This window comes from Prorops nasuta, unplaced genomic scaffold (assembly GCF_024137725.1).
Source record: "Prorops nasuta isolate Cenicafe-Biocafe unplaced genomic scaffold, Cenicafe_Pnas_1.2 PNAS00035, whole genome shotgun sequence".
NCBI lineage: Eukaryota > Metazoa > Arthropoda > Insecta > Hymenoptera > Bethylidae > Prorops > Prorops nasuta.
In genome coordinates, this window is record NW_027116832.1 from 837,946 (window position 1) to 863,256 (window position 25,311).

At 33.4% G+C, this 25,311-nt stretch overlaps 2 protein-coding genes across 3 annotated transcripts; one reads left to right on the top strand and one right to left on the bottom strand.

Annotated features, from left to right (window-relative positions):
- Positions 1 to 4,723: 4,723 nt before the first annotated feature.
- On the top strand, positions 4,724 to 6,957 carry LOC136783754 (uncharacterized). Of its 2 annotated transcripts, none has more exons than XM_066744025.1 (5): positions 4,724 to 5,120; positions 5,794 to 6,007; positions 6,171 to 6,326; positions 6,527 to 6,763; positions 6,820 to 6,957. In XM_066744025.1, exons 1-4 carry the CDS (start codon positions 5,067 to 5,069, stop codon positions 6,637 to 6,639), a joined length of 537 nt encoding a protein of 178 aa, XP_066600122.1. In that variant the 5' UTR covers positions 4,724 to 5,066; the 3' UTR covers positions 6,640 to 6,763; positions 6,820 to 6,957. The 2 variants fall into 2 exon arrangements, with proteins under 2 accessions (XP_066600122.1, XP_066600123.1); XM_066744026.1 differs by having other exon boundaries at positions 5,827 to 6,007.
- Positions 6,958 to 6,970: 13 nt separating this feature from the next.
- LOC136783706 (putative nuclease HARBI1) lies at positions 6,971 to 8,373 on the bottom strand. The gene is made up of 4 exons (XM_066743962.1): positions 8,062 to 8,373; positions 7,683 to 7,979; positions 7,370 to 7,578; positions 6,971 to 7,307 (listed from the first exon to the last, which is right to left on the bottom strand). Exons 1-4 carry the CDS (start codon positions 8,371 to 8,373, stop codon positions 6,989 to 6,991), a joined length of 1,137 nt encoding a protein of 378 aa, XP_066600059.1. The 3' UTR covers positions 6,971 to 6,988.
- Positions 8,374 to 25,311: the final 16,938 nt, after the last annotated feature.

Here is a 25,311-nt window from a genome sequence, read left to right on the forward strand (position 1 = left end):
TTGAATGATTTGTATACTTAATACAGATGGTCCGAGAATATCAAATAATAATGGAAAGGCAGTATATTTCTTAATTCATTGGATCTTTATTCATTGTCATTCATAACTACAAATGTGACTTCGCCATCATTTTGTAGGTATTTATTTTTAATTTTAATTAATTTTTCTACGACTTTGTCACGTGAGTACTTATCTATAACAATTTTTTGAATGCTTGTTCTTTGAGTGATTTCAATTTCCTCTTTTCTCTTACCCATGTCTTTTACACTTTTTAACATATTTAATTGTTCTTGCTTTTTTAATTCTTTTATACTTGAAAACGTTTCCATTAATATTAGTATCTGCGAATCTCTTTCTTCGTTATTTTCAATCCTTTCTATTTTAGTGTAAAAGGTAGTAATTTCTTCGTTCAAATTTATTGTTTTTCTTTTAGTCTCTCTCTTCTTGTAGATATTATTTGCAGCTTGATCTATTTCACTTTTAGTTTCCTTCAGCAACATTTTCATATAACCTGTAGGAATTCAAATATAAAATCCAATATACATATACAACTTGAATCATATTGTGCAGATGAGAAAATTAATGTATATATGATAATGGAAGATTCATTCTTGTAAGGTCGCTCTTTTTTGTGAGCTATATATATACTATAAATGTAAATAATTTACTCCCGATTATGTTTGAGTCTTTTCTATTTGGAAAGAAATTAATTATTTAAGTAAGTTTAGAAACGAAAAGCTGTCAGTCATGTTATTTTAATTACTCTTAGTAAGTGTTTTTCATAATGCCCTATAAGAAATATAATTTAACTTTATAATCTGCAGTGGATGTAATGGTTAATAAATTCAACAATTTTTATTTGTAAAAGTTATATAAAAAAACGTCAATAATATCTTATCTGCACTACAGATTTTAAAGTCATATTGCCCGCCACGGCAGTTTTATCGGTTACATTCTTTTAAGATCTAAAAGAAGCATTTTCTTCTTTAATGTATTAAATTTTTATTATATTGTAGATTACTTACTAATCAATAAATTGATGTGTGGTTTCTTCCCTAAATATGAATTTAGTTTGCTGTTATATGATTCTGAAAAGTTATTTGTTCTATTATTTCTTTTAAAAACTGAAAAATTTTCAGGTTTAATTTCGTTGATCCAGAATTTTTCATAATATTTAAAATATTTTCCAAAAAAATTTCCAAACTGTGTCTCAGTATTTTTTTTCAATAATTTAAATACATCTCTAATGTAATAGGATGGTAATAATGCTAGGAATGTTAATTTCCTTATAATTATAAATATTTCAGGATAAACACTTTTATTTTTTGTTTTATTTATTATTGATAGATTCTGGGCTTTCTTAATTAATGCCTTAAAATGAATAAAATTGATTAATCGCTGAACATAAATATTTGATGTTTTACTTAAATATGATTTAAAGAAATATATTATTTTTCAGAATTTGTATATGGTCGACGGCAAAATACATTTCATAATGTTACTATTGGCTGTGTGATGTTATCAGCAACATGAGCAAGCATTATTAGAAAAGGGGAAGTATTTTTATAATGTTGGCTTCAATATAGGAAAAGTTATAATCAAATTATAATTCAAGCTTACTTGGGAATAATGAAAATAGCAATGTGTAATTTGTACATCTGTGTAAGCTATTTGCACTGCATTTGCCATAGCACGTTCGAAATCGAGCATTACCAGTTTAGGTTTCAAATCGATAAAATTATCTTTTAAAAAAGAAAATATCTCTAAATAGTCTACAGTACGTCTGTTTTTCATAAGAATCCAAAAACATGGAATGGCCTAGATAAAGTAAAATAATTATGAATTAAAAGCCTCATAAACCTAATATAAGTTTTAAAAATAATTTAGATTTTAATTGCAACCTTACTTGCTTTGGATAACGTCTCATTGTAACTAAAATTGTGAATAATTGTATATTATTATCTTTGAAATTAGCTACTGCTTGGAATGTCCCATCCATATACATATTTTCTATATTTTTCATTATACTTATTACAAAATTGCTGTCATAGAAAATTATATTTAATATATTTTCTTCGATATTTCTTAACACTTTAGTGTTCAGTTTAATTTTTTCTTCATTACATTCATTTGTTACATATTCTGCTAAACTTAGAAGAGTATTTTCTTTTAAAATAATATTTACTTTATCAACACTTTTTTTTTATGTAGCGTTGAAGCATTCGTCTGCAGTTGGCGAACGAAATTTCAGGTTCAATTTCAGGATTACTATAATATAAGTTCAAAAGCATTATATAAATTAATATAAAGAAAAACTTGAAGAATAATCATTTTATTATATTATACACTCAAATAATACATATAATAATAGAAGCATTCCTGAAACTTTCCAAGAACGTTTCTAATACTAAGGGCATTATGAGGAATATACTCTTTTTATTGAACTAATAAAATGAAATATTATAAACGAAAATTTAGTATGCAATATATTACATATACCCACACTTACTTCAAAATTACCGAATTATAAATTTGTTTAGGTTTGATACCATTAACATTTGACTTATTTTTTATTTGCTTATAAAATAAAGATTTTTGATTGCCTTTAGTGTCAGGCTCGTGGTTATGAGGAATGGGACATGGGTGAAAATGATTATTATAAAATTGTCCATTAGCCTGACAATTCAATTGTTTACGTTTAATGCAAAACAAGTATCTAAAAGAAATAAATATTCAAGAAGGAACTAAAAATGAATAGGATATACCTTCATTACAATTTTTATAATAAGTACAATTTATAATTTTTTCTTTTTTTAATAAAGTAGCGGTATTCATTAAAAATCCATAATTTTCTTTCCATTTTTTTGTACTTATGCTTGTATGAATTATAAGTTATCTTTGCAAATATATAAAATTTACGCTATTCTTCTCGGAAACAGCACATTCAGAACCTAATAAGTTTTACACGTTTCCATAGAAATGTAGGAGTGGGGATTAAAGAAAAATAGTAAACAAATAATATTTTTGACATATGTTCTGCCATTTATGAAGTTGCATAAATACAATAATAAGTTACTCACAAAAGAATTAATTTATATTTGAATTCCTACAGGTTATATGAAAATGTTGCTGAAGGAAACTAAAAGTGAAATAGATCAAGCTGCAAATAATATCTACAAGAAGAGAGAGACTAAAAGAAAAACAATAAATTTGAACGAAGAAATTACTACCTTTTACACTAAAATAGAAAGGATTGAAAATAACGAAGAAAGAGATTCGCAGATACTAATATTAATGGAAACGTTTTCAAGTATAAAAGAATTAAAAAAGCAAGAACAATTAAATATGTTAAAAAGTGTAAAAGACATGGGTAAGAGAAAAGAGGAAATTGAAATCACTCAAAGAACAAGCATTCAAAAAATTGTTATAGATAAGTACTCACGTGACAAAGTCGTAGAAAAATTAATTAAAATTAAAAATAAATACCTACAAAATGATGGCGAAGTCACATTTGTAGTTATGAATGACAATGAATAAAGATCCAATGAATTAAGAAATATACTGCCTTTCCATTATTATTTGATATTCTCGGACCATCTGTATTAAGTATACAAATCATTCAAATTGCTGTTCCTTTGATACTTGATAATTTGATACATATATTGCTCCATACTTTTCACAAAACCATTATAGAATTAATCTGCAAAAGAATATATAACATTTAATTGTTTATCAACAAACGCCATTGAGTTGATTTGAATAAGTTTGAAGATGAAATTACTAAAATTTGCAAGAGAGAATAATACAAAATTTATTGAATAGTTTACAGTTACTAATCACTTTAGATTCAATGGTTTATTCACTTTTATATGCAAATAGTGACCTGTAATTATATATATATGTTAATATAAATTTCATAAAATAATAACATATAAAGTAACCTGTACTAAACCTGGTACATGTGGTCTAATAGATACTTTACATTGGCTTATGTATTACACTACATAAATTATAGTATGTTTATTACATTTAATTTGTTGCCACAGCAGTATTTTAAAAGATTGCGACTCACATACACAGAGCAATTTTGCTGTTGCTTAATATGTTCAGCGTAAGTATCTTTACAATGTTCCTTGAATTTATGTTACAGTTTCTTCCTGTTAACCTTCTCTATCCATGCATCAATTGATAAATTCATCACTGCGCAGCTTGCTCTTTCTTACAAACAAGCGAGAAAAGCCTAGTCTTCAATTAAAGTAATCTGCAAAATCAAATATATATTTTAACAAAGAATTTTCTCTTATGTTAACTTAATCATGCAAAAGCTAATATAAATATAAAATAACTTATCTATCATCGCATTTCCATGATTTTACTTTCATATAAAAATACGACACGTTAGAAAAACTAATCCTTTTAAATAACCATACTGATTACACTTTTTTGCTTATTTTATATTAATTATTCAATTTCCACTACTTTATTCCAATTCTTAACAGCGTATCACGCAATACATAAACATTTCCATGACACATGTGTAAGTGTACATATAAAATTGCTATGAGATCACATCTTGAATAAAATATCTCGTGCTCTCAACGTTGCCAACCCTGTAGAGCAAAACTACCACTCATGGGTGGTAAAGTGTCGCCGTCCCAATAAATATAACCATCTGGATAAAGAACGTCTAACGTTTTATATAGTTTCTTATTAATACCCGACATTGCTATTCGTAATAAAAACTTATGGAAACAAAATTATATATAAACTTTTTAAAACAACAGCCCAGATGTCAATATACACTTTACGTCGATGCATAAGATGGACATAAGACGTGTTTTGTCTTGCATCTTCGTTGAATATGGGCGGTATCAATAAATCGAACTTAGACAAAATCTTAGCTTAGATTACTCTTAGCAAATGCTTAGGTAAAATTGGCTGGAGATTGTCATGAAGTTTATCCGTGATTTTAGACAGTTACGAAATCGACTGTTGTCGTGTCAGCTATCAGTTTGAAGTAAGGTTATGGCTATGTTGATTGGCACTGATTGAAGTAGATAAATGGCATGCTAAAGGAATTAACTCGTCTATTTATAAACGAAGTACATATAATTCGTTTGGTATGTATTAAAATTTATTGAAAATTTTTATAACAATTAGACTTGTATAATTTATAATTATCCCTATTGTAAGAAACCTAACCTAAACCAATCCCTGTTACTTAATTCCTTTGTAGAAAGTACTTTTTTGTTAATAAAACAAAAATGTCCAAACGATCTCCTCCGTATAGTCATTTGGAAAAAAGAGTATTTTTAGAAATATTAAAAAAATATAAAAATGTAATAGAATGCAAATCAGTTAGTGCTGTTAATTTAAGGGACAAAAACTTTGCATGGAAATCAATTACTGAAGAATATAATATTAATACGTTAATTGATTTGAAGGTAATCTTTAATACTATTTTCTGTTATTTTTTATGTCTACATTGCATTTATAAATTGACATTGCAAATTGCTCAAATTAAGTATAACAAATCTAGGGTCAGTTCCACCAACTGTTTAATGAAGTTTTCACTCGTTAAACTCTGGTTAAATAATAGTTATCGTTAAATAAACTATGCTATTTTAACCAAAGGTTAAGTTAACTCGGGTTAGTAGCAACGGTCCCTAGTGGACTTATGCCAAAAGAACGGAAAAATCTTAATTAAATTATAATGTGCTTTTAATGACAATAACTATTAGTTATTGCTGTTTCCCTAAGTTATTTTTTCACATATTTTATAATTAATTTTAGAGAGATGTTCACCAACTAAAAATTTTTTGGCAGAATTTAAAGCAACAGACACGACATAATCTTTCTACTGAGAGACAATCAAGATACAGGACTGGAGGAGGCCCTGAAATGCCTGAAGTCTCAATTGATAGTGAACTGTTAGATATATTGCCATCTTTGATGATAACTGCTACAGTAATCGCATCTTCTAACTTTTCTAGCGAGCAATCATTAAGTGCGTATAATGAATAGTATATAAATTATCCTTAATAATACAAAAAAAATAATATCACTTTAGACGTATTGTATAGTCAGGATTTAATATCACATATAATTAATAGTATATATGAACTGTCTTAAACTACATATACTAACATACTAATTTTTTAATTGTTTAGATGTACAAGAGAAAGTTATTGAAACAGTTAAATCGAATGCAACTAAACGATTAAATACTGTAAACGTAGATGAATATTTTGAAAATAGTTTATTCGAAGCTGAAGAATTAGAAGCAGCAGAAACAAGAAGTGAAGTAATTCTACAGAACGAGCTTGGTAAAACGTTTCCAATAGTCTCTTCTAGTCTTTTATGAAATAGATGTTTCATATAATTTTATAAAGATACTGACATAAAATGTTAAGAGAGTGCATAAATAATAATAGTAAAATAAGATTCTTATGAATGTTTTTAACTTAAAATAAAAAGATTAATATCACATAAACCATAATATTCAATTTTACATCATTGTTTTCAGATTTTACGAGTTCTTCCGGAAATTTAAAAATACAAAAACTTAATAGAACCTTGTCTTTAAAAAAGAAAGAAATGCAATTAGCAGAAATAAAAATAGATCATGAAAAAAAATGATGTAAAATGAAAGAAGAGAAAGAGCGTATCATTACTAAATTAATAACGGAAAAATTAGAAATAGAGATTGCTGTGAAGCCAAGGAAAAATTAAAACTGTCAAAATTTCTTGCAGAGAAAGAGATGTAAGTACAATAACTTTTAATGTGAGAATAACAAATCTATTATAAAAACATTTTAGGAAAAATGCATATTATGAATAAACTGGAATTGAATACTCGTCGTCTACTCCTTCATGAAATTTTTGCTTTATTTGGATGAAGCATTTTACTCCTAGAATCTTACGTGATGTAAGTTTTTATTTAAATCTCAGTGCTGCCGCATTATGAAAAAGGAAACTGTACATATAATTAATTAAATAAATTCATTTCGACATTGTCCCTATATAAAAATCCGGCTCCTGTCATATCCGTATTTTCATTTTCATCATTCTCCATATAATCATCATTTTCAACAATATTATCATAATCATCATCATCAGTTTCTTCTTGAGGTAAAATATTGTCATAAATTAATGATAGATTGTGTAAAACTGCACAAGCTGTTATTACTGACGTAGATGTAGACAATTTTAAAGTTAGACCTTTTGACAAACATGGAAATCTTCTTTTCCATATGCCAAATGTCCTTTCTACTACCATTCTGGTACGTGATTGTATCATATTATATCTGTAAAATATTTATATTAATATTAAAAGATTAGTCCAACATTTAACATAATTTAATATCACCTCTCTTGTTCATTTGATTCGGGATTTCTGAATGGGGTCAAAAGAAAAGGTAGAGCAGGATATCCTTTATCCCCTATTAGTATACCAGATATTTCTTGTTGCTGAAAACGATGAAATACTCTAGAATTTTTCAAAATTCTAGAATCATGATTACTTCCTGGCCATTCGGGAACAATATCTAAAAATTCTGTTCTTGGACCTACAACAGCCTTATATAGATATATTTATGAAATTAATAATTCAATAATTATAAACAATAAACACACACACACACACACATATATATATATATATAGACATTACTTTGAAATACCTGTACATTTAAAGAATAGTAAGATTTTCGATTCCTATATACTTCAGCATGTTCTCGAAATTGTGTACCACTTAAACGTATGTGAGTACAATCGATTGCTCCAGTTACATTATCCAGTCCTATAGCACCTTCGCCAAAACCTAATTCTTTAAATAATTGAAAATTTTCTTCTATCTCTCTTTCGTTTGTAGGAAATTTGACATACTTTCTAAAGTACGTTGACAATAAATTAGTTACACGGAAAACGATGTAACTCACAGTAGACTGCTGTAAATTAACGAGGTCCGCGCTTACTCTCTAAAGTATTAAAACAAAAATTAAGTTAACTAAATAAATTCAGTTTTGAGTGTCAGTATTTTGTAAAATAAATTATTTTTACTTGAAAAGTATTAGTTGCGAAATATCTTAAAGTGATCAGTAACTGTATTACTGGTTCCACAGGTAATCCTCTTCTGTCAGGCTTTTTTAAATAATGCTCTATTAAAGGCAACAAACCATACATTGTGCTCTCTTTTGAAAATCTATATCTTAATTTAAAATTCCTCTCATCATAACTTTCAAAGGGATTTATAGCATCACGGAGGTAACGCTTATGACGCCGAATACTGCCACTGTATTCCTCATCAGACGATGAATCAGAAGAAGAAATAAGATTCAAATTAAATTCATTGATATAATTTATTTCTTCCATTTCTCACCTATGGTTAATTTCAATGTATTATTCATTCAATACTTATAATTATTTTAAATAACTTACAAATAAAAATTAACTTTTGATTTCACTACTCTTCATATGAATTCCATTCTTTCTGATCATTTATTTTTAGCAGTCCTCTATATTAAATTTTCTTCCAATAAAAATAAATTTGGTTTTCATTTTCTTCATTTTTCATTTTCTTTCAATATTCAATAAACTGTAAAGAAAAACATAGTTTTTAACATAAATATACTGTTACTGTATAATAATTAATACTTTGAATTACAGTTTAAATACTTATTTAAGATTTTGTCGTTTTCTTTTTCAAATTACATTCTACATGTTACAAAAAGTAGCTTGAGCATCCTTTAAACTTCTTGTTGCTTTCATTTCAACCTTTTGTCTAAAATCACGGAGAGCTTGAACTTAAAACATAAATCCTCGCTGAGCAGTTGCTAAGACTAATCTAAGCTAAGATTTTGTCTAAGTTCGATTTATTGATACCGCCCTATATATAAAAAACAATATAACTACAATATCCTCCAATCACAAGGCTTTTCCTTTTCTAACTAAATTAATTACCAATATGAAGAAGGGAAGTTACATTGACGAAATTACGATTTAATTTTCAAAGTCGTTGATAGGTAACCTTGATATTTTTAAAAATAAAAATCCTTATATTATATTTTTGCATATTTTGCACATATTCTTATCTGAAAAGTTTTTCAATTTTCTATTTAAAACAATTAAGACTAAGCAGAATTCAAACGAAGCTTTTTGACATATACTAACTTATTATAAATTGAAGAATATATGAATTTCATATAATATTAAATATTTTATATATAACTTACCTTTCATTATATAACTCTTTCATTTTTAAACGGCTTAATATCTTGCAACAACATAAATTTGTATCGATTTTTCGAAATATATTGAATAAATTTAATGAAAATGAAATATCCACTCTAATAATACATTATTAAATAAATAGAAATTTTAGTATTAAACCTTGAAAATAAATTCATATTACTATCAATAATTGTAATCGCTGCATTTCCCATTAATAAAATGAATTAAAAAATATCATGAATTGTAAAAAATATTGAGCCTATTTAAAAGCAGTGAATTTTTCAACTGAAAGTGTTCATCTATAATTTAATTTTTGTAGACATTTAGCAAAATAAATTTGATTCATAAAATGCATATATATAGAAAGCTCAATTATAATGTACCGACAAAAATCATGGGGTAGAGTTCTTCTCCCACAAGGTTTTACATTTTTATTGGTAATAATCATAAATCTTTTCGTATCTCTATTACTTTCCTTAACTTGAAGAATATAGAATTCAATTTTATTCTTATAAAATAACGACAAATATAAATTGTATCTTTATACTCAAAAGATTTATTACTTTCTGTTTTTCTGTATCATTTTTAAAAATAATTTTTTTGTGGAAAATATTGAAAAAAAATATATTTATTAAAAACAAATAAAAATTTAAATTTAAACATCTTTTATAGATTCATACAGTACAAGCGTCTTATAAAATGTCAAGTCACTTTTACTGTACGGGGTCGTATCTATCACACTAAGAGCACAATGTCAGAAAATGCAAGTAATACGGAAGTACGAACCAAAATTATAGTAAACGTCAGTGCATAGCTGGTATTCCTTTTAATTATTGTAGAAAGTGGCAGCTATTCTTCACTAAACGAACATGTGTAAAATGAAAAATAAGTAGAAAGGTAAAGAGTGTATATGGCTGTTTTTTTTAAATTGCCTAATCAATAGACAACTTCATTTTTGATAAAAGTATAGCCCCGATTCTCTCACTTTATATAATTTCACTTGAAGTTGCTTTTAATTATTCTCATCAGCGGAACTAATTATTTCGCAATCAGGATAGTTCTGGAAAAAGTTAATATTTGGAGAAACCATAAAGCTGAAATTGTACAATTAAAAAAATATTTATTTTACTCGTCAAACTATTTCCAGGAGTGTGACAAATCTCCATACCTAAATTGAGATTTCAGATTTCAGTCTGTCGAGCAGTAGACAAGCCAAGTCTGAATTCATAATATTAATGTTTATAAGTAACGCATCGTACGTACAAATTAAAATCCATCATTCTAGCAAGTCTGAAATACAGAAAATTGATTAGAATTGGGTAATATTGTAATTAATATTTTATATAAACTAGTATAAAAGTTGAATATACTTATCTTAATATAAAGTTTCGCTATTATTGTTTTTATACGAAACACTTCCAATACCACAATATACAAATAAGACGACCCGTAATTATCTCTTCACAGTTTTGTCAAATGTCTCCTGACCGTTAATTAAAAATTCTTGTCTTTTCGCTTTGCTTTATTTATTATCATTATTCTACTGGATTTTTAAATTAACTTCATAATGACCTGCGAAAAGATATAGTTGAAAAAATAAAATAGATTATCCGAAACAGTTAGCTCTCATAGTATACGACTTATTTGGCATAGTTGCTTTAAAAAATTTCAAGGTTGTGTGCGTCTTTCATAATAGTTGAAATATTAGATATTCATCAAGCAACATATTTATAAACATTTTCTCATCAAAATTTACGTCACTATATTGATAAATATTGATAATTGAATGACATCATTTAATTGTGGAGCATTAAAATGAAACAATCCTCAATATAATTGATCTAAATTAAAAATCTATCATAATATTGTATTTCATTAACATACATTATACGAGATGAAGTTCATTTAAATTAATAAAATCTTTGATCTTGTTGAATTTTAAGTCTAGAAAAATAATGTTTGATATTTATTTCATACATGAGCGTGCAAATTAAATTTACATTAAAATATTAAGTTATAGCTCATTTATCTAAAAGATTAATTTATTAAAAGTTTAATATATTTCCGAATTTTGTTATAATCTGCAATAGGTTTTATATCATAACTTATGCAAGTAGAAATGATTCAGCTATTAAGACTAGACATATATTTACTCACTGTATTTAGACTAGTTACACTAGTAACAGTGGCCAAAGTCTATCGATAAGTTTTTCAAGAATTCCTTAGTCCAATGGCAATAACATACATTAATCTTCCCTAATTGGTAGCCTAATATAACAATGAATTAATTTTCTTCTATATCATTTTATATGTCGGGACGAAGCCTAAGAAAAGTGAATTAAAAATGATCTTTTATTAAATTAACTACCCATGTATTAACCCATTAACGTCCAAAATGTCAAAATTTCTTGCACGTTTTCAAAGTGATTTTTTCCTATGTAATTGGCGTTGAAAAAATTCTTGAACCACATATTCTGATGTAAAATTGCATGTTCTTTCAGAATCCGTTGCCAGAATCATGATAAAACTCACAGGAAAAGAGATATGCTCGATTGAAACATAAAAAACACCTAAATTTTCGAAAAAAAAAAATTTTTAGGATTTTTTTTCGAAGTGTTACGGTGAAGATATCACCTTGCGACCGTGATCAAAGGTGATCATGGGAGTTGAAGTTTAACAGGGAATTTTTTTGTTGACCTTGAACCATCGCTTTTTTACAAAATGGCGGAAAAAACGAATTTTTTTTTTCAATCTTCATCAACTTTTTTCTCGAAATCTATGGTCTTTAGAAAAAAATTTATAAAAACAAAAATGCCTTAGAATCGCTCGAGGAACCGAGCATCTCATTCGAGTCGAAAACGCCGTTTTTCCGGGGACCGTTTGGAAGAGGTGAATATAGAGCGTTTCGTAGATAAAAACAGACGAACGTCATATTCCAAGTAAAAATGCATTGAGAAAAAAATTTGTTTAATTCAAAAAAAATATATTTAGTTATTTGTAATTCTGTTAACTGAAAGACATATTTGTTTGAAGGAATTGTAACAGAATTGTAGTAACAAAATATTAAGTAAATTTTTAAAAAGTATCGAATCAAGTAATATTTCTTAAATTTAATAGAACATTTTGTTGAATCACTAGCATATAAAGGTGATTGAATAAAAATGTTTAGTTAAAAAAAGATATTAATACACAAAGATATAATTGAATTAACTAAATACATTTTAATATATATATTATATAATCGATTAAATAGTTAATTGGCGCAATCCAATATTTCCTTGAAACTTTATAAAATAATAAACAGAATTCGAAGGAATAATGTATTTATAATAACCAAGGGTACCACATGATGGCCACTAATGGCCTGCAAGATTTTTTTTATGCGTTTAGGAACCATACCTCCCCATAGATTCTTCCCCGCCTGGACCAGTTTCTACATTGAGTGACTGGAAAGAATAGAGGGGGGCATATGACGTATATTTATATATAGCTGGTTTTGTTGAACAATTTGTATATCTAATACGAATACTAAGCTTTACGTTTCGTTTTCATAGTTTTTGGCTGATTCTTTTGATTGACGAAATACTATTGTTGGAGGCACAAGACGTTATTCTTTCGTTTAACGATATTTTTTAGCTTTACGCTGCATATTGCTGAATGGTAATCATTTAAATAAAATTCGAGGAGAAGGCAGATATTTTCAGATTAGTGGCAGCTAGATATTTGACGCAAGCATTAAACCTGAAAGGATATCAAGAACAGTACAAAATTATTCCTGCGAGTATGTTTAAATATATATTAGCTTTTTAAAATGACTCCATTCGCGAGCCTTAATTATTTTATAAATACTGTTACTTGTATAAATAAAAGGAATATATTATATGCCTTCGCGTATAAAATATATATACCCATTACGATATATCTGTTATAATTCACAGTATGATATATAAACGTAATCTAAATAAAGAAAAGTATTTTGAAAGATTAATTCATTATCCTGTACCCTACTTTCTATATATATGATTTTCTTCCATCTTCATTTAAAATGCAGGACAGTTATTCAAACTAAATACTGACAGCCAAATCTACTAATATTTACTGAACCTAAAACAGCAAAGAAAATAAGTTTAGATATAACAAGCTTGAAAAATTACTACTATTAATTGCCATATTGATACATTTAGATCATATTAAAATTATACCAGAATAACAAATCTTTTTTTAATATTTCCAATTTCATTTCTGCATGGAGATTCCAAATTCGAAGCAGCAGAATTGACACATAGCCTGGCCTCATTTTTATTCATCAATTGGATGTAGCTCATCAGCTTTATTAGAAAATTTGACCTGCGAAACATAAGAGAAACTACAAAGGATCATGTTTGAATACATTTTATATATGATTATCAATAACATTACTTATCTAAGAAAACAGGTTGGTTTTAATAGATGTGGAGAGCATGCTGCGTACACTATCTGAATCTGTGTTCCATTCCTTAGCGTTGCTTAATTCCTCTGGTTGAAATCAGCATGACGTATACACTTTGCTCTTGGTAGAACCTTCCGTAGAGCCTTTACACCTGTGAAAAAGAGACATTATAATTAGCACTAATTATATCAATTAATTATACAGGGTGTCCGGTAATTGGGTGCCAAGCCGAAAACACCAAATAGAGCGGCCGATTCTAAGGAGAGAACCCTTATGAATTTTTTTCCTAACACCCTTAATTAAAAAGTTATGAAGGGTAGAAATTAAGCATATTTTATTCGTTCAGCAGGAGCAGCTAAAAACTGGGGAATCGGATTGGCAAACAATTGACGTACCAATACTACTTAATGACTATATCATATTAGCATGTGTGTGAGCCAATTGAAGATCTGGCGGTAAGACATTGTGTGTGTGGAGGACGCGGATGGGAGGGATTGCGGGGAAGGTAGTGAAACTGAGCGTGGAAAAACATTTGAATCAAAGCGTTCAGTCTCGAGTGTCGGTCAACAATAGGCTCGACAAAACCAAAATATGAATTACGTTTAATTGATTAACGAACATTAAAATTCTTATAACTTTGATTAATCGTATTCAAAAGGTTTATTAACGAAAAGCAAGGATTCTGGTGATGAAAACAAGCCTAAACATGACGTAGTTACAACAGCTTTTAATTAAGTTAACTCGTAGTTTGCTATAATTAAGAAAGATAATAACTATTGCATTTACGCAGCGTTTGAACTCAATTTTATCGTAAAAAGTACATACGTTTTGACGGTAAAACTTAGTTCAAACGGGATACAAATAAGACAATTTTTATTGAAAAAAACCCAGTAACTGGTTGTATTTCCTTTGAACTCTATTTTTCGCAAAGTATCTTTATTACAAACTTTTTTTCGGCTATCGTTTCCTCACCACCTTGCGGTAAATAGCTTAGCGCGTTTTTTTTATAGTGGTTTCCCCAGGAGGCCTAATCCACTCTCCTAATTTAATTTAGGAGCTGCTCAAAATGGTGACCATTTTACTCCATGCATAGTTCGGCCCTTCGGACTATGTTCCGCGTTGCACATTGCACCATATCTGGCGTAATGGAATGGAAGGCCGCAATAATGGCAGCGCGGACTTGCTCTTCCGTACCATTACGCCAGTCTTCAACTATGGCCTTGACATGGCCTCATAAAAAAAAATCCAAAGGATTTAAATCCGGGGACCTCGCAGGCCATGCAACTAGGCCACCATGGCCCATCCACCTGCCCGGGAACAAAGAATTCAATGTGCTTCCCACATAGAATCGGTAATGCGGAGGTGCACCGTCGTGCTGGAAAATCAGATTTCTCCGTACGCGAAGCGGCACATCCTCCAACAGACCACTGAGCTGCTCCTTCAGAAAATCTGCATAGATTTCACCGTTAAGCTTCGGTGGTAGAAAATAGGGACCAATCTGTATATTTAAAAATAAATACGATTACTATAATAAGCTGAATGAAAAGGATCTTTTTACTTACGATATTATTTCCAACGAGGCCTGCCCACACGTTTATCGTGTATCGATATTGAAACGCACATTCACTCGCGGCATGGGAATTTTCCTCTCTCCAAACTATGTAAATTCGAGAGTTGAAAACCCCATTCGGTGTGAATGTGGATTCATCAGTCCAGAGAATCCTGTCGGGGAAATCTGGATCCCTTTGGCATTGCGCAAGAAATACTATTCACAAATCATTTTTATTAATCCGCTATCTACATTAAATTTTATTTAATTTAAACTTAAAATGATAGTTGAAGTTACCTTGACAGAAGTACACCCGGCTTTCAAAATCGCGGGGCAGTAACTGCTAGACGCCGTAGAAATGGAAGGGCCGCAATCTATTTCTATGCAGAATTTCTCCAACTGCAAATTTGGATATACCAAATTTGTGTGCGGCACCACGCAAACTGTCTTGCTCACTTAAAAAGTGTTGGATGATTTCATCCTCTATCTCGGCACTAATATTACGCGACCTGACATGATCCCGGGTAACCCGTAGGCTCAGTTTTTCACGCGACAAACGCACAATATTTAAAATAGCGCATCGTTTTGGGTGGTATTGGTGATTAGGAAAACGGCTCGCATACAAACGCTCCGCGTACTTGCGTTTTCATCTGCCATACCATACGTAATGAGTATATGTCAGTTAACTCTGCACTAGTTAAGTGATCCATGGTTTTTCCAAAAACTAGAAATGCAGGAGGTCTCTGCAATTCGCAAGAGTTGCTACGAATGAAGCTCTGGACGAAAACATTATAAAATGAAACAAACGCTATTTTTGACGATTACAACAGTTGAACGTTTAAAATACTTATATTCTGCATTTTGTTTTCAGCACAAAAGGAAATAGTTTTCATGTTTTATGTTTTCATCCAGAGCTTCATTCATAGCATCTCTTGCGAATTGCAGAGACCTCCTTCATTTCTAGTTTTTAGAAAAACCATGGATCACTTAACCAGTGCAGAGTTAACTGACATATATATATTCATTACGTATGGTATGGCAGATGAAAACGCAAGTGCCGCGGAGCGTTTGTATGCGAGCCGTTTTCCTAATCGCCAATACCACCCAAAACGATGCGCTATTTTAAATATTGTGCGTTTGTCGCGTGAAAAACTGAGCCTACGGGTTACCCGGGATCATGTCAGGTCGCGTAATATTAGTGCCGAGATAGAGGATGAAATCATCCAACACTTTTTAAGTGAGCAAGACAGTTTGCGTGGTGCCGCACACAAATTTGGTATATCCAAATTTGCAGTTGGAGAAATTCTGCATAGAAATAGATTGCGGCCCTTCCATTTCTACGGCGTCTAGCAGTTACTGCCCCGCGATTTTGAAAGCCGGGTGTACTTCTGTCAAGGTAACTTCAACTATCATTTTAAGTTTAAATTAAATAAAATTTAATGTAGATAGCGGATTAATAAAAATGATTTGTGAATAGTATTTCTTGCGCAATGCCAAAGGGATCCAGATTTCCCCGACAGGATTCTCTGGACTGATGAATCCACATTCACACCGAATGGGGTTTTCAACTCTCGAAATTACATAGTTTGGAGAGAGGAAAATTCCCATGCCGCGAGTGAATGTGCGTTTCAATATCGATACACGATAAACGTGTGGGCAGGCCTCGTTGGAAATAATATCGTAAGTAAAAAGATCCTTTTCATTCAGCTTATTATAGTAATCGTATTTATTTTTAAATATACAGATTGGTCCCTATTTTCTACCACCGAAGCTTAACGGGGAAATCTATGCAGATTTTCTGAAGGAGCAGCTCAGTGGTCTGTTGGAGGATGTGCCGCTTCGCGTACGGAGAAATCTGATTTTCCAGCACGACGGTGCACCTCCGCATTACCGATTCTATGTGGGAAGCACATTGAATTCTTTGTTCCCGGGCAGGTGGATGGGCCATGGTGGCCTAGTTGCATGGCCTGCGAGGTCCCCGGATTTAAATCCTTTGGATTTTTTTTTATGAGGCCATGTCAAGGCCATAGTTGAAGACTGGCGTAATGGTACGGAAGAGCAAGTCCGCGCTGCCATTATTGCGGCCTTCCATTCCATTACGCCAGATATGGTGCAATGTGCAACGCGGAACATAGTCCGAAGGGCCGAACTATGCATGGAGTAAAATGGTCACCATTTTGAGCAGCTCCTAAATTAATTTAGGAGAGTGGATTAGGCCTCCTGGGGAAACCACTATAAAAAAAACGCGCTAAGCTATTTACCGCAAGGTGGTGAGGAAACGATAGCCGAAAAAAAGTTTGTAATAAAGATACTTTGCGAAAAATAGAGTTCAAAGGAAATACAACCAGTTACTGGGTTTTTTTCAATAAAAATTGTCTTATTTGTATCCCGTTTGAACTAAGTTTTACCGTCAAAACGTATGTACTTTTTACGATAAAATTGAGTTCAAACGCTGCGTAAATGCAACAGTTATTATCTTTCTTAATTATAGCAAACTACGAGTTAACTTAATTAAAAGCTGTTGTAACTACGTCATGTTTAGGCTTGTTTTCATCACCAGAATCCTTGCTTTTCGTTAATAAACCTTTTGAATACGATTAATCAAAGTTATAAGAATTTTAATGTTCGTTAATCAATTAAACGTAATTCATATTTTGGTTTTGTCGAGCCTATTGTTGACCGACACTCGAGACTGAACGCTTTGATTCAAATGTTTTTCCACGCTCAGTTTCACTACCTTCCCCGCAATCCCTCCCATCCGCGTCCTCCACACACACAATGTCTTACTGCCAGATCTTCAATTGGCTCACACACATGCTAATATGATATAGTCATTAAGTAGTATTGGTACGTCAATTGTTTGCCAATCCGATCCCCCGGTTTTTAGCTCCTCCTGCTCAACGAATAAAATATGCTTAATTTCTACCCTTCATAACTTTTTAATAAAGGGTGTTAGGAAAAAAATTCATAAGGGTTTTCTCTTTAGAATCGGCCGCTCTATCTGGTGGTTTCGGCTTGGCACCCAATTAGCGGATACCCTGTATATGATAATAAATATGCAAGGATCTGCATTTCATTTAAAAAATTATAATAATATTTTTTATTATGTATTTCTTATATAAATTCATGAATCTATTTGTTTAATACATTTTTATATATTAAGTTAATTTTTACAAAAATTATATTACATTTTTCCTTAATATGTAATGTAAATTTTTAAAAGTATACAATATTTATTATACTTGTTTTCTTCGATAATCTAGAAAAGTCATTAAAAAATTTATAACTTCACTATAACTGATTAATATTTTCCAACAAATTAAAACTCTTTAACAATTTATACTAACACTCGTATTTGATTAAAAATCCGCGCTGTCAGACTGACATTTCTGCACTTTTCACTACTCTTACAAGTCTCACAGATAGGTCCAGTGGTATAGACTAACCGAAAAATCACCCAGTGGCGTAGAATTATTTTAGACAAAGATGCAGATAGAAATCCATGAGTTAGAGAGAGAAGCGCAATGGCGACGTCCGAGATAGGAAAATAAGAAACGAAGGCCTGGAGAAACCACGTTGAACGTGGAATAGGGCTCTTTCTTTCTCTTTAAGGCATTTAAAAAAGGATAGCCTATCATACATATCCTATACTCTTTCCAGTCTTTCAATGTAGAAACTGCTACAGGCGGGGAAAAATCCATGGGGTGATAAGGTTCTTAAACGTATCAAAAAAAACTTGCAGGCCATTAGTGGCGGTCATTGTACACACATCGAGACAAAACTATATTTCTTGAAACGAAAGAAATATACATTGAAATGAAAGATATGTAGTTTCCAACCAATAAATTGTATTTGTTTGATGCAATTGAATATACAGGGTGTCCGGTTAACTATGGCCAATCCGGGATATTCGGATAGAGGGTAAAATTTCGAATAAAAAAGTTCGAAACACTTTGTGGCTAGCACCCTTAATTAAAAAGTTATTAGCGATTAAAGATCCTCAGTCTTAATTGGATTTGCTTAGACGGAAAATTCTATTGGTCGCATTGTTAGATCCCATAAACGCTAAGATTCAGTAAAAGTTAATACTAATGCAAACACACGGGCAGTGGACACACCCACTTGAGCCTGTGGTAGTGACCGAAAGCCGAGCGACTGAGTCTCGAGAGCGAGCGTCATAAAAACAATGAAAACATAAACACTCTTGACGATAGTCGCAAGCTAAAATTTAAACTTTTGTAATTTTCAAGTAAGAAGTTAATAATTATCATTTTTGAATTGTATGTATTTTTACGATGAAAATGAGTCCAAAAACAATATAATTACGCCAATTCTAGAGTATAATTAACAGTTTTAATTAATTAATAATGTCGCTAAAAAAGTCATAATTATGTCGCGCTTGGACTTATTTTCACCATAAAAATATGAACAAATCAGAAATAAGAATTAGAAATTTGATAAAACACAATTGCAAAAGTTAAATTTCTTTTTGTTTAATGTAATGTGTTTACGTTTTTCTGTTTTTTAAATCGAGGCCTATTGTTGAATGAATCGCCTTGGGAGCTCGATAATTCTACGCGCTTGATCGGCAGAGGAAAGGGGGAATCGGGGTAATGAAATTAAGACATTTATAATTTCAAATTTGCTTCTTTTTATTTTAACAATGTCTTTTCGGGGCTATCGTTTCCCCACTACCTTGCGGCAGATAGCTCAGGGCCTTTTTTTTGAAGTGGTATCCCCAGGAGGCCTAATCCACTATCATAATTTAAAACTATCGCTAATGCTCGAACTGTTGGCCGCGTTGCTCCAAACACATTTGAGCTCTTTGCGCTACACTACGCGTAGCCCTGTGCACCATGTCCGGCGAGATGGTATTAAAGGCCGCTATAATTGCTTCACGTACTTCGTTCTCGTTACCATCACGCCGATCCTCCACTAAATCTTTTACATGTCCCCATAGGAAGAAATCTGAAGGATTTAGATCAGGAGATCTCGCTGGCCAGTATATTGGACTCCCCCGGTCTATTCACCTACCCGGAAAAAGCGAGTCTAATGTTTGACGCACATTTCTGCGAAAAAGTGCAGGCGCTCCGTCGTGCTAAAAAATTAACATTAGACTCGCTTTTTCCTGGTAGATGGATAGGTCGGAGGGGTCCAATATACTGGCCAGCGAGATCTCCTGATCTAAATCCTTTAGATTTCTTCCTATGGGAACATGTAAAGGATTTAGTGCAGGATAGGCATGATGGTAACGAGAACGAAGTACGAGAAGCAATTATAGCGGTCTTCAATACCATCTCACCGGACATGGTGCACAGGGCTACGCGTAGTGCAGCGCAAAGAGCTCATATGTGTTTGGAGCAACGCGGCCAACAGTTCGAGCATTTGCGATAGTTTTAAATTATGATAGTGGATTAGGCCTCCTGGGGATACCACTTCAAAAAAAAGGCCCTGAGCTATCTGCCGCAAGGTAGTGGGGAAACGATAGCCCCGAAAAGACATTGTTAAAATAAAAAGAAGCAAATTTGAAATTATAAATGTCTTAATTTCATTACACCGATTCCCCGTTTCCTCTGCCGATCAAGCGCGTAGATTTATCGAGCTCCCAAGGATATTCATTCAACAATAGGCTTCTATTTAAAAAACAGAAAAACGTAAACACATTACATTAAACAAAGCGAAATTTAACCTTTGCAAATGTGTTTTATCAAATTTCTAATTCTTATTTCTGATTTGTTCATATTTTTATGGTGAAAATAAGTCCAAGCGCAACATAATTATGACTTTTTTGGCGACATTATTAATTAAATAAAACTGTTAATTATACTCTAAAATTGGCGTAATTATATTTTGTTTAGACTCATTTCATCGTAAAAATACATACAATTCAAAAATGATAATTATTAACTTCTTACTTGAAAATTACAAAAGTTTAAATTTTAGCTTGCGACTATTGTCAAGAGTGTTTATGTGCGAAACAGTGTCCAAGTAGGCTCCAGTCCTGTGATCAGATGGGAAGGTTTTTCCAAAAATAAATCTCAAAACACAATTTAAAAAGGGAAGGAAGTCTTTATTCAACAAAATAAATAATTATATGCAAAGTTTTACAAATGTACAGAAAAGCCATGAAGCTTAAACTATCGAATTCCTAGGGAATTTGTCCCCGCCAAATTCTAGGGAATTTCTTCCCAAGAATCGTAGGAACTAAAACTCCCCTGGAAGTACGCGGACTTAATTTCTCCGGGACTGGACAATTTCCCTGGGGTATTCCCCAATAAAATCCCCAGCTGCGGAGAGAAGCAAAGGTGGAGAAGAGGTGTTAGGGAAGGGGAAGTTCCCTTACTCCGCAGCCGTCTTCTCCACGAGCTTTAGTGGCTCCGAGCCACCCCAACCCCTAGGGTGAGTCTACCCCTCCCACTACCTGACTCTTTCGAGAGCCCTGGATTTGAGGTTCGGAACACTAGGTCCAAGGTAGTCCTTGGAAACAGTGTTGAGGGGAAGGAGAGGGTTTAATTTCTCCCGGGAAATCCACGGAGAAATCTCCCTTAGAAGGGAGGAGATTGCCGCAGAGGGGTAATCCCCTCTTGGTTGGCAGTGGGTGGTTGGGTGATACTTACCAAGTATTCGACCCGATGAGTTCGCCTGGTGGAGGCGCTCCTAGCCTGGGTAAGCGCTGCCGAAGAGGCGTAAAAAAAAAGGCCGAGAAGGCGACAAAAACTGCTGCGGTTGATGCTGCTACGCGGCGGTCGAGCAGGTTTGGGCTGCGATGGGTCCTTATCAAGGACCCATCTAAGTAATTGCGCGGCACGAAACTTGCCAGCGAGAGAGCTGCTCGTGGCGCTGGCCGCCTAGCGGCCAGGCGCGCAAGTTGTACCGTTGCCGAGTCCGCGACGCGCTAGGGCCAGTAGGCGTGCAGGCGCGCCGCGGAGAGAAGGAGACGGAGTGAGCGGCAAGAGAGAAAGGGAGATATAACGAAAAATGCGGAATCTATTTCTCGACCTTTTCCGCTCCTCCCGATCTCGAACAAACTCCCCCCGTTGACGCGATGGCGTCAAGGAAAGGAAAATAAGCGTAATCGTTTTGACTATTTTATTTACAAAAAATAAAAAATATAGAAACAAATAAGGACAAGACGACTAATGTTTTAGCTTCATATGGAGCTTGGCGGAATTTAATTCCAGGGCCGGAGTCCACCGGAGAGTAATTTTGCCCTGTGGGGCCCAGGCCTTCCAACGGCGTAGTATTAAGGCCGAATAGAGGGGCATCTCAATCTCCTGCCCGAATGCGCGATCCCTGATTTTTTTAGCATTGCGCTCGAGCTCCCTGGCGCTGGGATCGTCTAGAACTTTCCCAGCCTAGTTCGCCGAGGCAATGCTCTTCTTTGAGGCGATGACGGGCCTCTGCCGTCTCGCCCGCGGTTGTGTTGCTGTGGGTGGAGGTGGTGGCGGTGCCGGCTTCTCTTTTTGCCCCGCCGGGAGAATGTGGCCGAACAGCCGCCGAAATTCAGACTCCTCCCGGGGGGCATGCAACTCGAGGACATCGTCCCCCTCGTCCTCATATCCCACGCCCAGGAGGTGGGCCCACGGATAATCCGCCATGATCAAAGTCGCTGCACCAAATAGGTAGATGATGAGTACGAAGACTCAGTAAGTGCTTTTGGATTTTTGGTGGAAGAAAAGACATGGCGGAAATCATAAGTGTTCCTGAATGTATGGAACAGGAAACAGGGCGACCTGAAGAGTCCCAGGACACCCGAGAGAGGAGGTGGTAACCGGAAGAGTCCCAGGAAGCCAAGAAGGAGAAAGTTAAGCAACCTGAAGAGTCCCAGGAAGCTTGAGAAGGAAAGAGGGCAACCTGAAGAGTTTCAGGATGCCGGATAACAGGGTAAAGACAGACCCTGATAAGACCCGAAACGAGGGTTAAGAAGGGAGTTTAGAAAGTTGCGAGAGACTCCGTTGAATCTCTTTTCTCGCGGTTTTGAGTATAGCTACACGAGCTACCCCGTCCACCCCAGGGACTAGTTTGAGAATCCGCCCCAAGGTCCACATGCGCGGGGGGTTGTTGGGTACTTTGAAAAGAACTAAATCTCCTTCACTAAATTCAGAGTTTGAGTTCTGCCATTTTGGCCTATGCTGCAGCGTGTGGAGATATTCGGAAGACCACTTTTTCCAAAATGTCTCGGTGATTCTAGTCACGGTTTGCCAACGGTTTAATGATGATTTGCGTAAATCCAATGTGGAAAATTCCGGGGGGGAATTTAACGCCCGACCTGACAAGAAATGCCCCGGAGTGAGTACGTCCAACGACTCTGGATCATCATGTAACTGCGAGATAGGCCGTGAATTGAGGCAGGCCTCAATCTTGTTCAGTAGAGTGGTCATTTCCTTGAAATTCGGCATGAAAACTCCGAGGGAGCGCTTCAGGTGGTGCTTCATACTTTTTACCGCACTCGCCCAAAGACCGCCCCAGTGAGGAGTAGCGACCGGGATGAATTTCCACTTGATTTCGTTGAGGGAATCGGTGTTCTGAGCGGGGGCGGCTTCTAGTGAACATTAGTAGGCGTGTTTTAGTTCCGCGTCTGCTCCTTGGAAATTCAGACCGTTGTCCGAGTATATTACGGCGGGTTTGCCACAACGAGATATAAAACGAGATAGCGCGGCGAGGGAGGCCTCGGTATCCCAGCGAGAGACGAGTTCCAAATGAACTGCTCGGGTAGCTAGACATACGAATACCGCCACGTAACATTTCATGGATTTTGCATTGCTACCCTGATGCAATTTCACAATGAATGGCCCAGCATAGTCTACTCCGGTGTGTTCGAAAGTGAAACTGCAAGCAGTGAAGCCAGACTGGGTCTAAAATGCTTCCCCACTCTGCCTCCATAGACTCACTAACACATATAGCTATTGAATCGTCCGTGAGAGCACCCCACTACTGACTCTTCGAACGTTGCACGCATACCATCACTGCAGTACGTGCATGTTTCGGTGTCCTTCGTATAGCTCCGGTATATTTCGAGTACGAGAGAGAGCGGTATACTTTTCTCGGACCTCTCTTTCTCGCGCTCCTTCTTCGCTCGTTTAGCCAACGAGCTTAAACGAGAGAAGCCAAGCTAGCCGAAGGAAATTAAGAAATGTCTTTTTCGCGGTCAGCTATGATAAAAGCTGAATACACTAAATGTGAATGTATTAAGATAAAATATTTTTAAGCAACCGTTAACTTATTAGATTTTATAATAAATAAGGAAATGCGATGATATTACGTAACATTGGTCAATTGTCTTAAGACTCATATGTTACGTATTATTGTTAAAAATATTTTATTTTCTTAATTTATTATTTAATCTAGTAGGTTAATGGCAATAAAAAAAAATTACGACGAAAAAAAAAATTAAAAAAGTTTGCATGAGTCTGCGGGAATCGAACCCGAGCCCGCGTAAGTAGGAAGCAAGCGCCTTACCATCTACGCTACGGAACGTATTTGTTAACTCTGAAGCTTAGTGGCCTGATAGAGCAATGGAAGCTGCCTCTATGAAATTTAATGTACAGAATAAAATATCAATTATAATCGTATATATATTTATTTCGTATGTCTTTTCCTAATGAAATAAAATATTTCTTTGCGTATTTCTAATCATTAATCACTTTAACAGCTGTAGCTTTAAAAAGCGACTCCAACATTACGAAGAATATTTTTGATGGCTGTGGAATTAAAAATAAATAACCCAAGATTTGTATTTGGAATCTCTGTTGTACTTACTCAATATGTAAGTTATATATTCTGATAGCCTTTTAATGCACTATATATGCTATATAAATACTTTGTTTGGCTACATCGTTTCATTTCTGTCAGTCATGCGCGTTTACTTGTCAAAAACGATGAATCGTTTTTCTATATATGAGCTATTTCAAAATAAATTGATTGCAATAAAAATAATAAATTAAATCCCAAATACAAATCTTGGGTTACTTATTTTTAATTCTACAGCCATCAAAAATATTCTTCGTAATGTTGGTGTGGCTTTTTGAAGCTACAGCTGTTAAAGTGATTAATGATTAGAAATATGCAAAAGAAATATTTTATTTCATTAGGAAAAGACATA